At 28.9% G+C, this 16,212-nt stretch overlaps 1 protein-coding gene across 10 annotated transcripts in view; it reads right to left on the bottom strand.

Annotated features, from left to right (window-relative positions):
* Positions 1 to 16,212, bottom strand: part of LOC143229058 (tudor domain-containing protein 1-like) — a 105,792-nt gene that overhangs the window by 71,849 nt on the left and 17,731 nt on the right. For all 10 annotated transcript variants that reach the window (XR_013015630.1, XM_076460778.1, XM_076460779.1 and 7 more), the window contains 5 exons: positions 9,988 to 10,066; positions 6,317 to 6,408; positions 5,859 to 5,988; positions 4,307 to 4,430; positions 3,152 to 3,177 (listed from right to left, as the gene is read on the bottom strand). Coding sequence is in view for 9 of the 10 variants with exons in the window: in XM_076460778.1 (XP_076316893.1) it covers positions 3,152 to 3,177; positions 4,307 to 4,430; positions 5,859 to 5,988; positions 6,317 to 6,408; positions 9,988 to 10,066 (451 nt within the window). In the remaining variant the exon portion in view is untranslated. The remainder of the gene's footprint in view (positions 1 to 3,151; positions 3,178 to 4,306; positions 4,431 to 5,858; positions 5,989 to 6,316; positions 6,409 to 9,987; positions 10,067 to 16,212) is intronic.

Raw genomic sequence — 16,212 nt, 5'->3', positions numbered from 1 at the left:
ACAGAGTGACCCCTCCTATCAATAACAGCACTTCCTCACAGGGGATGATGTCCATTAAAGTCCCTCAGGATTAGAAAGGGAGACGGCAACTGTTCAACAAGAACATCAAGGTCTGATTGATCATATGTCTCTCCAGGAGACAGGTAGAGAGTACAAACAGTGATGGTATGACCCGAAGAAACACTGATGGCTACGGCCTCCAAGGGTGTGTTGAGTGACAAAGACAGGGTGGGAACCTCAAAAAGAATGATATAATATGCAATTTAATAAACAAACAATTTTTCTTATTAGTTTTTGCAGTAACACTAATTTAGACACAATGGCAAAATATTGATTCAATTTATTTTTAATTATCTGAAAATTAACTTCTTGCAGCATGCACGTCAAAGTGAGCATGCCATGGCCTTTTACAGAATTACATTCAAAATTTAATTAACCTACTTTAATATCAGCACATATACAGTTAATATCACAGAAAATAAAATTTATATACATTTTAAGTTTTCTAAGAAAATGTTTGCAAAACTCCTCAAACTCCCACAATATGAGATTTGTAACATTTGTTCTTTAGGTCTTCCTTCTCTAATTTATTTACCATCCCACTGAGAAGTACAGAATTTAACATAAATTGCTCATTATGACATTGGTATTGCTAAAATAAACTTAATTTTTACAGCTTTTAATCTTTTTTGTTTATGAAACCTAAAACTAGAAAATCACACCCACTTCCCACACCAATCTGTCATATCCTCTCTTTCAAAAACTTCAAATATTTCTGATTTTATATTACATCATTTGTAAACAACAGAAAGGTAACGTTTGAATCTATCAAGTGACATATAATGTTACAATGTTTTCAGTACAGATTACTGTAAATTTAGACTTCAGTTTAACATCTCATGGCATTTGGGTCAATTAGTTGAGAGAAGTAATGTAAGCCAGTCTTGTCTTAGTTAGAAAGCCAGTTAAATTATTATAGTTACAGGATACTGTTTTCTTTGTGTGTGTTATTATTCAGTGCTATTAGATACATTATTTAAATAAATAAAAATGATCTGGTGTACTAGTCATATCTTAATAAAACTCAGGATTAAGTTTTACTGGGTGTGTGTTTTCTTATAGCAAAGCCACATTGGAGATATCTGCTGAGCCCACCGAGAGGAATCAAACCCCTGATTTTAGCATTGTAAATCTGTAAACTCACCACTGTACTACAGGGGGGTGGGCAAGTTTCACTGGGAACTGACAACAAAAAACAAGTGATTGCATTTCTTGTTTTTCATGTATATTTAACTTATTTTTACAAAAATAACTAAATGTAAAAATATGATACTTATTACGTCACATTAAATATGATAATGAACAATTACAAAAATTATTCATGAAATATGCTCACAAACAAATTGCACATTAAATCATAAAATACATTTAGTTATGTATTTGCTGAGTGGTGTACATCTCATACAGTAGGATTATTAGACACAGTACAAGAGCAATAAAACAATAAAATTAAGTATACACAGGTATACTCAGTTACAAGCTTTAAGCTATTTGTAATAAATGATTTGGTTTGTATTATATTTTGCACAAAGCTACACGAGGGCTATTTGTGCTAGCCATTCCTAATTCAATAGTGTAAGACTACAGGAAAGGCAGCTAGTCATAACCACCTACTGCCAACTTTTACCATCAAAGAGTGGGATTAACCATCACACTATAACACTCCCATGGCTGAAAGGGTGAGCATGTTTAGTGTGACCCTCAAATTACAAGTCGAATGGCTTAACCACCTGGTCATGCTTGGCCTTTGTGATAAATGATTTTAGTTTTCAGTTACAATCTGCTATTATTCTAGAATGACAAAAAGTGTTATTTAGATTTATTCACATCTTTTCATGGTGGTTATAAGGTCAGTCAAATCAATGAAGTCCATACAAAGTTACACCAGATAAAATAAAAGACCAAAGTTTTGCGTGGGAAAAAAATGTCTGATATTTACTCAGGAGGATTTAGAAATTATAAAAATGAAATTTAAAGATTTTAAGAGAAATAAAATTTTTAATGTAACATGAAAATTACTTTGCACTTAAAGAAGTCAACACAGATGCCATACATTCGAAAGCAAATCTTTAGTAAACATACTTAATTAAAAGACTGATTTTTTTTCTGTAAAAAAAAAGACTATTATTTAATGAAAGCTTGTCAAATTTTGTGAAGATAAACAAAAGATAATAAAAGGCATAGTGTGGAAATAGTCATATCAACTAGCCCAATGTGGAAAGAGTTACAGGTAGCTTCCCACCCCCCTAACTTCAGTGTAAAATTGGATAAATAAATGTGTGTGTGTGTGTTCTTTGGCTAATATGCACTTTCTTTTAACAAATTTATAGTCCAATTATTACATTATTTACTATTGAAAAAAGGAAATCTTCAAATAAGTTTCACAAAGTAGTTGACCTATTTGTTATAATAAATTATAATTTTGTATTCTCAGTATTTTCTGTCTGTTTTCCTTCATCATTTCCATTTATTCATTTGGTGTAACTATGCATTATAAACAACTTGGGGTTTTATCTTATGTATCAACCTTATAACTAGCTTCACCTAAATTTGGTAGTGACACAAAACATATCTAATAAGTGATCAAAAGTACTTGAGATTAAAAATTGTTCAATGAAAGAAAATGTTTTTATGTAAAAATTAAATTATAGCAACAAGAGAGTTATATGAATTTGAAAACAGAAACCCTATAACCCTATATATGGTATTTCATTGGAAGGTATAAGGGTAAAATACTTTTGCAATGAACAGAAATAAATTGGATAGTATGTTCCAGGTACTAATAACAAAAATACAAATTAAAAAAAAATCAAACTGGCAACAAATTCCAATCACATAATTACACACAAGAGAATTTAAAGACATTTTAAGCTTAATGACATTAAATGAATAAAACCTATTTATGGTTATATTAACACATGAACACTACAACAAAAAATTACTTTTTTTTTAAGTCTAACCCCTTAAATATTACTAATAGTGATACATGTAGTCTTGAGCTATTATGGATCAGATGTGATACCACAGTGAAAAATAAGCTACCAGAATATTTTAACTCATTATATCATAACTATGTGAACATCATACATACCAGGGAAGGAGAGGCAGAACCTTGAACTGCAATAAATAAAAATAATCTCACTTTACATTAATTTAACTTCTCACAGTCTTAAAATTTTAAAACCACCCATGTTAGCATAGATTAAAACTCACTTTAACAAAACAAGATTATAACAGTTCATTACACACGTTATTTTCAAAACAACCTTATTTAACTACACAAGTTTATTTCTCTGAAACTATTTAGATCTCATTTAAACAAATCCAGATGTTGATAATAAAAATGTCACTTTCAGGCTGAATGATTACTTAAGTACAACTGTATTGTTGAAATTTAATGTCCAATGCATTTAACAGCTTAAATATTTTAAACAATAAAAAACAGCTGTATTCTCTATTATTTTACAAACAAAAAACAGTAACTCTAAAGCTGCAAACTCTCTTTGTTAACCTGAAAATGACCTAAGAAGGTCAAAACATTTCTCTACTTTATTTCAATAAAAGTTTTAATACCCATACCAGCCATCTTGAGATACACTGATGCACATTGTTTGTGTCAATGCACAGCACAAAACTATTGAATAATAATGCAAAATTGAACATGTCATAGTTTCTAGAAAAGATGTACCTTTTCTTTTTTTACATTTTCTTTTACAAATATTCTTTGTTCATTGCATAGTTCCTTAGACAATTAAAACCTTGGAAATATGACAATAGCAAACAGTAGTCTTGTTAACAGAATACATCTTCTTATGGCACAAAATTATCCAACCTGATTTTTTTTTCTACTAAAAACATTTATTTTCTACCAAACTACAATAACATAATTCAAATGAAGTATAAAACAATAATGCAACCTTTCAAAATAAATCATGATTGTAATTATAGTGGAAGATATTCACAAATATCTTTTCTTTTAGCAGAAATATCACCAAGCAGAAGATTTTATGATTGTATTTTGAACCCATATAAATCTCAGTCTGAGTTAAGTTTAAAATAAAACATCTTTCCATTTAAAAATTCAAAAAATATAATCTTCATGTTAGCCTATGCAATAACATTTATCTGATAGCATTCTTCAAACACTTTCCATTACTACCTGGAGTATTTTCCTTGTCCAGTTAATATTAAAAAACAACTCAAAATACACAAAGATATATAGTAAATAAAACAATAATATACTTGCCTTTGTCCTGAGGTTCGAAGCTTGCAGTAGAACACAATTTTCCTAGTAATGACGACCTTTCATATGTCACAGAATTTACATTATTTCTGTACAAGTTCATTCCACTAAACTGACTCTTCTCTGCCTTTATTAACAAACATAAGAATAATTTATAACATGATAAATAACTGTTTAAGGCAGATATTATGAGATAATAGCATTAGATACAATTAAGAAAAAACAGTAATATCTAAACTATGTTTGAGAAATTTCTGAAGGAATTGAGAACCAAAAATTAATAGCTATTAAACTGAAAAATCAAGATAAAAATCATTCTAAGAATTCCAAAAATACCTATTTAACTTTAATTACCAACCTGGAAATCTCATTATTGCATTTATACAATAAACTTACTACACATCTACTGGCTGTTGACAATGTTATATGACTGTTCTACTAACATTTTCTACAAACTGTTGTACACTCAGTAACATTAGAAGGTCAATAGTTTTACTACTTCAAAATTTACCAACCAACATTATTCTAAAACACAAGATTTCTCTTTGTGCTAAATTTCCAATACAGTTTTATTTAAAGCAAATTTAAGAATTATTTCAAAGAATTTACAAATGATTTCAATCAGCATGTATCTTACATTCTCAGAGTAAGTAGAGCTGTAACAACTGAATTTCACTAGCTGCATTCCAATACTATGTTAATTTGTACTGCAGTTATTTTCTGAAGTCCCTTTATTTTACCTAAAACCTTGTCAAAAGTAGTTTTTATTATTAATTTTACCTAATTTAACTTAAAATATGCTAAGTTTTTACATTTTAGTTACTTTTATAATTATAAAGAATAAATATGAACAACAATAAATATCACACTTTCCTTGGTCTTCTTTTTTTTGCTGTTAACTGTTGATGACAATAACCTCCTTTCCTTTTTATACTAATGGCACTATTGCACTAAATTTATACAGTTAAATAAGGCACCAAAGAACATAAAATAATAAAAAGCACACAATGTCCCATAATTATTACAATTTTTTTCTGATTTTCTAACCATGCAACAAGATCTGTTAAATATTCAACAAAGGTCATCAAGATTTTTCTTGCAAGAATAAAGTTTGAATTGAAAGCAAAATAAACAAATCTCTGTACAGCAAGCAACATTGATAGATTAAAGGTCTGGTTGTCTACTAATTATAAATAATATAGTATTAAACATCAGATAGAGCTGTTGGCAGTTTAAGAGAGGATGTGACATGTGGGGTCTGATTTTCTAGTTTATGGCCCTGTAACCAAATAAGATTAAAGACCATAAATATTATGCTTATTCATATACCATGAAAATAAAGTACCCTAGGTGTCAAATGTAACTCACTAAAACCTCATGACATGCACAGAAAAAGGTGTCAACAGCAAAAGTGTTAACATAGTTGTATCATAGAATGCATTATATTTTGATAAAAGAATCAAGATAAATATTGAACCATCAGGTAAGCTTATTGTCACAACCCTACAGCAAAGTATTAATTATTATAAATTTTTACTTTTAATTGTAAACTTACCTTCTTCATTTCATGTTGTTTTTTATTTTCTTTACTTTTTGCAAATTGAACATAAAGTCGCAACGGAGGTTTGTTATTCAACTCACGAATGGCAGTTTCTGCCTCCTCTGAGGATGACATATGTACTATCCTGTAAAGAAAATTTTAATAATGGATATTAAAAATTAAAAAAAGATATCTGGTTACACATACAATTCAAAGTTACTTCTTTCCAAAGTACCATTTCTGTCCTTTTTTCCCTCAAATTTCAAAACATTATGAAGTTTAGCAAAGATTAAATATTAAGGTAATGGAACAAATCTAAAATTTAGTATTCATTCTGTGTAGCTTTTATTAATGTTTTAATCATTAACTATATATATATATATTAATATATAAATCAACTTTTCTGTCTTTTGTCTACATGTTAAAATATCCTTTATGTGATTCTTCAATCATAAATGTGCAAAAGAACTTACCCATAACCTGTAATAAATTTGGGATTTCTTGACTGGCCAACATGAACTTTCAAAACATGACCATAAAGAGAAAAGAGGGTTCCTAGTCCTTCCTAAACATAAATTACAATATAAATCAGTGTGTAGACATTACTGGTAAAAATTACATACTATCTACCAATTCTTTGCTTTCTGAAAAGGAAATCTTAAGACACCATTGTCCAGTATATTATTGGAGTAAGAAAATAAAAATTGATAAACATCTCACAACTTATCAAAAGCATTTGTTTTTTTTATTATCCAAAAAAGCATAAATTTTAACTGCAAATTAATTTAATTTAAATGACAGCAACAAAGATACAATGCTGCCATTAAAATTATTTCACTGATTAAGAGAAAATGTTCTGAATCCACAGCATTCTTTATCACCCCTACCAAAGTAACACAAGAATAACATGCATGATGTTAGAAAAATACACATGTTCAAGAAGCCTCGATAAAAATGAAATAAAAACACTATAACCTGAACACTTTTGAAAAGTCCACTGGGAGTTTGCCTCTAAAGAGGAAAGGTCCATGTTTAGAAAGCATTCTCATTTTGGAGTTTATATTTCATTTCTAACAAGACTTGTTTTTATACCAAAGAAACTACTAAAATATCTACTAAAGATATCAAAGATATCTACTAAAATTCATAACTTTAAACTACTGATCACATATAAAATAGCCAGTCAGTATCACCCTACAATCCACACTAAAGGACTAAACTTCTTATAAAGCAATAACAGTTTAAAAGTGCAAGGTATTATATATTATATTTGGGTTACCAGTTGCAAAATCTAGATATCTGACACATGGTCAACTGTACTCCGCAGTGAAAGGTAAATCTCCATCCTCAACTTGGTCACAAAAAGAAACAAGATTATGAGAAGTAACATTCCTTTAGCCATAAAAAATCATTACTGTTCACTTTTATGATGTTTCAAAGGACATGTTCATAAAGTATATGCCCCTTTAACAACCATATTCAAGCCCAGGTATATTTTGTTACAACATAGAATCATAGAAAATTTACACTTTGTTTGAAGTTGAGCACAAAGCTACACAATGAGCTATCTGTGCTCTGCTCACCACCATAAGTACCAAAACCCAGTTTCTCGTACTGCAAGTCCACAACATTTATACAGAACTTTATATTTTTGTATTAACTTTTCCCACACGTGCTTGGTCTAATTGATCGAGTTTGTAACTGTTTTATATTTCTTACAATTTCCACACTAGAAAACAAGTATATCTCACAAAATTTGACAGACTTTCAGTACACATTAGAAGAGTATCGTACACAAAAAATTACTTTTAGTGAAGTAGTTTTATAGATTTTTCTATGAATATAGAGTAGTTTTGTTTAATAGTATAAGTGAAAAGTTATTTTTATGTTGAGATTACAAATACCTTTATTCTTCCGAGAAGTCATAAATTTCACTTGTATAATCTCTAATACATCGTTAATTATAAAAAAATTATCTTTCTGCGAAACTTTTTATCATAGCTGTTAGTTTCTCTTCCCTAGCTCTATATGCACAGTTAATCAATTTCATCAAACTCATAACCATCAAAAAATTCAAAATAAATCAAAATTACCCTTTATTTTCTTTCCAGAATGACTCCAAACTGTAACATGATACTACATTTGTTTGTGCTTAATTTATTTTACTGACCTTTGAACCATGTATAAAATAATATTCTTGCCATAAAATACATAAATCAACCAGCAAAAATGGAGCTCATATTACCCAACAGATTTACATAATGCATGAGCTAATCACAAGCTGCTTTTGAGTGTACCTGGTGAAAATTTAACTTTACCTAACTTAAAAGCTTCTAATTTTTACATTTTATTTATTTTTATAATAATAAATAAAGGATACATATGAGAACCAAGAAATAAAGTATTTATCTAGGTCATTTTTTATTTTGTCATCGACTGTTCATGACGCACAGCCATTTCTTTTTTTTTTCTTTTTTAAATATTAATGATTCTACTTCATTAATTAGTCCTTTATTTAACCAAATAATGCACCAAAGAACACAGAGTTATAACATGCAAAAAGTAGACAATGTCCTATTGCTATTGCAATTCATCTGGCTTTCTAGCTAAGTGAAAAAAGTTATTGTCTTAAATAACACAGCACTAAACATCAAATAAAACTACCGTGTTTCTCCGAAAATAAGACAGGGCTTATATTAATATTCACTCCAAAATATGACACTAGGGCTTATTTTCAGGGATGTCTTATTTTGATATATTAAAAAAATGAAGTTACAAAGTAAAACTATTAAACTAACCATTTAAAATAAACTATTATTAAACTATTAAACTAACTGATTAATACTTAAACAAACTAATTAACTAACTATTAAACTAATTAATAAATTAATTTTTATTTCTTTCCTCTTCCTGCCACTCTTAACTAGGGCTTATTTTAAGGGTAGGGCTTATATTAAAACTATCCCCAAAAATCACACTAGGTCTTATTTTATGGGCAGGTCTTATTATCGGAGAAACACGGTATTAGCAATTTCTGTGGGTCTGTTTTCCTGTTTGATGGCTATATGACCAAAGGACAATGAAGGTTATAAAAACTAAGCTTTGCCTGCACAATGATAACATTGGTAAATGAATTAGAGAAGAGGGGATGTATCCAAACAGTAAATGTCATGACTTTCATACTAAGGTGAATGAGGATTTTTTAAATATTTTCTTACAAAATTAAGAACTTAAAATTTTGAATTATTAGCTATGTTTTTATACTACCTTTATTTATAAACCATGATAAAAAATTGTATATTTAATTTTGAGTGTGACTCATTAAAAGTTTCTTTCAGATGTACAAAATGATGTACATTCTGAGAGAATTATGTCATATCCAATCTCACCTGTCTATAATAAAACCATAGACAATATCCTGTTGAGCACTTTACACAACATGCCTTTTCATACACAAAATGTTTTGGAACTTCTGTTAATTATTGATAAACTTGTCAAAAACAGCATACCCTAACCTCACATTTCACAACTAAAAGAAATAAATTTTGCAAAATCAAACATGACCAAGAGAGAGGCAAAAAAGTGTAATCAATGCCAACAAATGTTAATAAATTGCTTTATGAGCCAATCAAAATAATGAACATTCATGAATTTGCAATATATTCATAGAATAATTATCAGTAAAAAATCAAATTAACACTTTTAATATATAAAAAGCCAATGCATTTCGGTAACACTACATTTCAACAATGGTTTTTATATCAAATCTCACAGCAACAAAAGTATAAGATGAAATATATTTGTAAAAACGGCTCATCTGGGTTGAGAAAATTTTTACGTAGAGGAGTGAACAACGTTTCGACCTTCTTCGGTCACCGATGGCCGAAGAAGGTCGAAACATTGTTCACTCCTCTACGTAAAAATTTTCTCAACCCAGATGAGCCGTTTCTACAAATATATTTCTCTACAAGTGGGTTTTCTCAACATCACTGATTATAAGATTAAATTTATACACACAACAAGAGTGGAAAAATTATCTTTTAAGTTCATAAGAAAATGAGTACCTATTATATTTATATATACATAAAACAAATATAAAATTAGGTCTGTACTGTTACCATAAACATTAAAGCATTGTGATTACCTTCTCCATTCCTGGTGGTACACCTTCAACATATAGTACAGACTTTTCTTTGGCATCACCTTGCTGTGCAGATCTCAGCCTAAATATAATATATACAGTTGTAGTAGAAGTTACCTTGTCACTAAATGTAACAAATATTTTATGGGCAAAAGCTCTATACAGAATATCTAGATAAGTTCTTCAGCCAAATTACTGAATAAATGGTCACTGAATAGTTAATATACCTGTGCAGACAAACAATTTCATTAGTTTCAGAGGACAATGGAAACTATAAGCCATAAAAGCAAAATTAAAAATTAAGTTCTGGAAAGAAAGTAATAAATTACAAATAAAATACTATGTAGAATAAAATAACAATATTTAAATGATCATACAATTCTTCTAGATGATTATTATATTGCAGTTGGCACTGCCTAGTGCATTCAACTTCAAATAATGGTCCTTTACCAAGATCAAATAATGTTATGAACAGTTCTACTTCTGTCTAGGTATGTTCAAATATTCTTAAACTCCTAACATTAATTACTATATAAGGAGCACTGTAATGTACCTCTGACAAAGGATAAGTTTAATATGATATACTGATAGATAGTGAAGTATTACAAGTTTGTTTGTTTTTGAATTTTGCATAAAGCTACATGAGGGCTATTTGTACTAGCCATCCCTAATTTAGCAGTGTAAGACTAGAGGGAAGATAGCTAGTCATCACCACCCACTGCCAACTCTTGGTATACTCTTTTACCAATGAATAGTGGGATTGACTGTCACATTATAAAGCCCCACAGCTGAAAGGGCAAGCACGTTTAGTGTGATGGGGATTCAAACCTGTGATCCTCAGATTACGAGTTGAACACCTTAACCCACCTGATCATGCTGGGCCAGTATTACAAGAATGGAAAAAATTTCTAAGACCAAATAAGGGTTTACAATAACTATTCAATAAAATCTGATTAATGTGAAAATTCAATTAGACAAAGATTAAGATAACTGTTAGAAAATATTTCTTTACCATACTAAAATTCCTGTAATTCACCAAGCAAGATAAGGTTTATGTTTGTCATAAAAATGTTGTATCACATGCTTCAGAAGATACCAAATTAATTAAATTTACACACATAAATATACATAACTAGTAAATGAGTTCTGAAGCTGTATTATTAGTCAACTTAAACCCTATACTCTTACTCTCATGATAAGGTTTTAAACTTTAATTTATTCTTTTCTGGCTTCATGTTACTGCATCCTCTTCACCCCTAATGTCAAATTATTGAGAACAACAATTTTTGTGAACTATACTACAAATATCAAAGTTTGCACTATTACTACTCTAAATTAATATATATTAATTAATTAATTGACTTTTTATATGTTAGTTAATTAAAACTTCCTACTTTCTAGTACTTACAGTAAGTTTTAGCTTGAACTATTCCTGATGAACAGGAAAATCATTTATTCAACTGCTATGTAGGTACTAATATCCAATCAAATATAATACCCAATGTAATCAGAAAAGTCAATAAGAATACAACAAAGTAATCATGAATTAATCTTTTGGCAGATTATATGTTACCAGTTTCACGTATACACTACAAATGAGTATGCATATACGACCTACAACACACTATGCAATTTTACATTCATTACCATGAGATTCACAGAAAATAACATGATTTTCGGTAGTGTTCTGCATCTTTAAAGTGTTGTTAAATAAGTGATGAAGCATGTCCATTTTCTATTTTTCTTGTACTTAAATACCTAACAATCTCCCCTATAAAATCTTTTTCAGTATCAATCAATTTAATTCAGTTTTGTAGAACTGAATTCAACTTTTTCTTCTGGTAAAGAAAAAGAAAATTATCCTCAACTACGAGTTTCTACACCTGTTTCTTGTCACATTCTTTTTTTATTATGGTTAATACATCAAGCTCAAACAGAATAACAAAATTAATCAAACCATATGAATATTTTTTTCAGTCAACATTTCAATACTTACCAATATAACCACACTAATACTTTTTTACTAAAACGGTTTCCAGATAATGTATTTTCTCATTCAGCTCTTTTTTCTTTTTGAAATACAATTAACCTCAGCTAAAGCTGATAAAGTTTTTATAGCACCTATTTTTTGTGACTTATACAGAACTGACAACCAATCCAATAATGATCAGTATGAATTTTATTCCTAAATAATTTTAAAATTATTATTATTGACTTTATTAACCATACATTATGAAAATATAACTCCTCTCCTTCCCATGAGTACATTCACTGTTAGGATGTTGTGAATTTAAAAAACTTAAAAACTCTTCAAATGTTTGTTCAAAAACAAACTCAGCAAATTTATTAACATAACAAAAAATACTTCTAAATTAGCCAAACGTTTGATTTGATAATCAAGCATGTTCATAAAGATGTTAACTATGCCAGACACTGGTGGATTGCCCATATTCATTCCCTCAATCTGATAAATCTCATCACAAAGATGAAATGCAGTTTGTGTTGCTGCAAGAATCAACATTTGTTTTAAAACTTCTACAAGTCATATTCTTGGATTTACATTTATAATACTTACAGTTCAGCAAAGATTAAAGTTTTACATGAATAGAAAACAAAGTTCTAAAACAAAAGGGTTCACAATAACTATTTTAGTAAATCTGAATGTAAAAATTCCATGAGACAAGGCCTAAGATGACTGTTAGAAAAGTATTTTATTGGATATTAGCACTTGTATAAATAACATCACCAAAACTAGCTAAACAACCATGAGGATTAAATGTATCCAATAATTTAGTAGAATGTTCTGTATTCTTTAAAACACTCTCCAAGTACTGTATAAAACTCCAATATCCATGCTAAAAATTTAACCAAATTATAATCAAAAGCTTCTTTGGATGAAATAATAAGTATGAGAGATAAGATCCTGTTCATGTACCTCAGGCAACCCATAAATAAGGGTTTTTTGCACCTCTAGATCTGAAATTGAAGAAAATAATTTAATATATCTCCTAAAAATCCAGTGAACAATTAGTTCAGTTTCTTTTCTCTGCTTTTTGTTAGTTTGTCAGTTAAACATTTATAATGCCCTTCTTCCTGCAGCAAAATTCATTGCAAGATATTTTTAATTCATCAAGAACAAAAGCAAAAGATTCTAAAGTTATTTACAGTGCTTCTCATATCACTTACACTTGAAAAATCTAATTCCTAGAGTACATTATGGATTATGTTAATGATTGTTATAAAAATGCTGAAGATGCACATTTTAAATCTTCTAAGTAGCAACACATGGATACTTAGAAAAATATTAAAATGTTTACATTTATTACTAACTATTAGAAATCAAATTATGTGAATAAAATCAAACATTTCAAGAATGTAATCAGATTTATATGTAGTTTTGTATTGAAATTACTAAAAAATATAAAATTACTGTATTAAATACTCTCTTTAAGAATAAAAATGCAATTCCAAACCTCTCAACTGTTTAATACCTCCTAAAATTGACACACTATCTTATAATTCATTGCAAGTTTAAACCCTGGTTTACAAGATATCCTTAAGGCTTTCAAGGATTTTAAGTGTAAAACTAGTAGACAAAACAATGAAAAAAAAGGCATTATCTATGAAAAACTAAAACCTTTTATCATTTTTTAATTAATTCAGTTATTGACTTTGTGAAGAGAATTTTTAACTCTATCTTTTGGCACAATTTTTAAATTCCTTTCTACATTCACAATTTAATTAAACCATTTTACTTGTATATTAACAAAATTATCATCAAATACATTATAAGGCTTTACATTAAGTTTTATTTTTTATTTTAAAAAGAAGCATCTAAAACAGCGACTAAAACTGCAATTTTTACTGTCACGTGGACTGCTTGTCATTACAATTCTCAACTTTTAAAGAGCACTTGTACAATCAACTGTGAGTAGTTAACAAAGACTATTACCTTAAAGTCTACTACACAGACATGTTTTATTACTTCCTTAAAATGTTTGAAGATTCCTCTCTCTCAGAAAACCATACTAAATTCTTTGTAACTAGGTAGCCACACCCACTTGCATAGTTGAAGTTATGTTCTTAAGTGACATTTTGAAGTTGAATGGCATACTTATAACCAATAGAAAGAGCAGATTCCCTCTATCTGACTAATTTAGCACTATATGGTTTGTTTTACAATGTAGAAAGGAAGCTTGGTCCACTGTTGAGTACAGGGTCTCCAGCTTTTGGTTATAGTTTCTTGCCTTATAGATATGAGATTGATAGACACTTAAATTATATTTAGATCTCACTTTTATACTTTTAGTTACGTACATATTATTTGTATTTTAAAAATCAAATTTGAAAGGTTTAATTTTTTTTTTCTAAAAATTTAACACATTGTTGTCTGGATTATAAAAGCTTAATAAACACAACACATATGCAAGTGTTTTTGACACATCTTTCAAAAGTTGACAAAGTTATAATTATTTTTCTTAACCCCTTTGCAATAGACTCCTGCACTTTGCAAAAGACCAACTGGGAAAGAATGCTTGTGCAACAATACACACTGTAACTATGAGATTTCTGAATGTATCATCCCAAAAGCTTGGAATATTTTGTTAAAGTTTATAAATATCTTGTACACAGAGAATGACATCATTTATCTGAAGCATAAAAATACTCTCACCTTACAGTTTCAGTTTTATTTACAGAACTTCTAGAACATCCTAAATGAATATTAAGTTTTTTTTTAGGTAAATGTTTGTATTTTATTTTTCTATGCTAAATCATTAATTATAGGTATTATCAATATACAGTTCAATGAAATTGTTAAGACAGAAAAGTGTCCATACTATTTAATTTTTCACAGAGTACCTTAAAAAATCATTTTGTAATATCTGTAATTTCAGATACTTCCCTTTTTACATATACTTAAATTTTAATGCTTTATTTTTCCTTGTTGTTTTTTTACAATTTATTATCCATCTTGACACAAGTTATTGTCATCCTCAGGGCATATTACAATATTTTTGTAAGATGTGCAAGCCTCAGGCAAAATTACCTTACACTTGTATAAGATCATTAATCTTCAGAAATGGAGCAATGTTTGAGTGTTTGAGATATGTTATGCATTTTAATACATAATTATCTATGATATAAAAGTAAAACCAAAATACAATTTAAGTGTTTCTCTAAGTGAAACATATTTAGGTTAAAAACAATCATGTGCTATCATGGACAAAGCAGCCAACAAAACCATCCGCAATTGCATTTACCTGATTCTAAGCAACAACTTCAAAATAACTATTGTTAGCTTATAATGTAAAATAAGCTCTTTCTAATTATTAAAAACATGTGCAGCTAATAAGTACATGTAACTTGTACATCCCAAGGCTATGTTTATAGGCTAAGCACTGTTGGAAAAAATTTCTCTAGTTTCAACAGAACTTCACCAATTTAATAATGCAAATAAACATGGTTATTGTTCAAACATACATCTACTTGACCAGGGTTATCTAATTCAAGACAGTGTACAAAAGTTGAGATTTTTCATAGCTTGTGGGTCACATAACACCACCACCAAAGCTGAAGTATTTTTAAAGGTGTCTTTTGAAACAAAGGAATTATAGTTGGATAACATAAAACTTCAAATTGTAACATAAATTATAAATTTAATTTCATTATAATACATTGAGAGTAAAGTTGTTTAATTTCTGAATGTAATTCAGTGGCTTGTATAAAAAAGGGGTTCCCATTATAAAAGGGTTAAAACATAAAACTAAGAGTACTTAACTGAAGCATACTCAAATAAATGAAATTAGTTTGATCAGGTTTTACACTCTAAATTTCTACCAATTAATGAATATTAATTAAAAAAAATACATATGGGGCTTGATATAATTCTGAAACAATTAAACAAGATCCTGGTGGTTGCTTGAAAACAAACATTTGTGAATCTAGCATTTCAAGCAACAAAAGTACACCTGCAAGTTTTAGAAAAGCCTATAAATTGTACACATTCACTAATGTTTTCTTACCCTGATATATTTGTAGAGTAATCAATCAATATGAAATAATAATGAAGTTCATAACAAGAAATTTACAAAAGTTTTATAAAATAGATTTCCATACAAAATATTTTGTAATAAACATGACAGCAATATTATTCTTTAACATGAGAATCAAAATGAGATTTTCAGGTAATTTCATTACTGGTATGATGCCCCCAACCATTGATCTTCC

Source organism: Tachypleus tridentatus, chromosome 10, assembly GCF_004210375.1.
Source record: "Tachypleus tridentatus isolate NWPU-2018 chromosome 10, ASM421037v1, whole genome shotgun sequence".
In the NCBI taxonomy this organism is placed as follows: Eukaryota; Metazoa; Arthropoda; class Merostomata; order Xiphosura; family Limulidae; genus Tachypleus; species Tachypleus tridentatus.
Note: the sequence above shows the minus strand (reverse complement) of the source record. Positions and strands in the feature narration are given on the sequence as shown.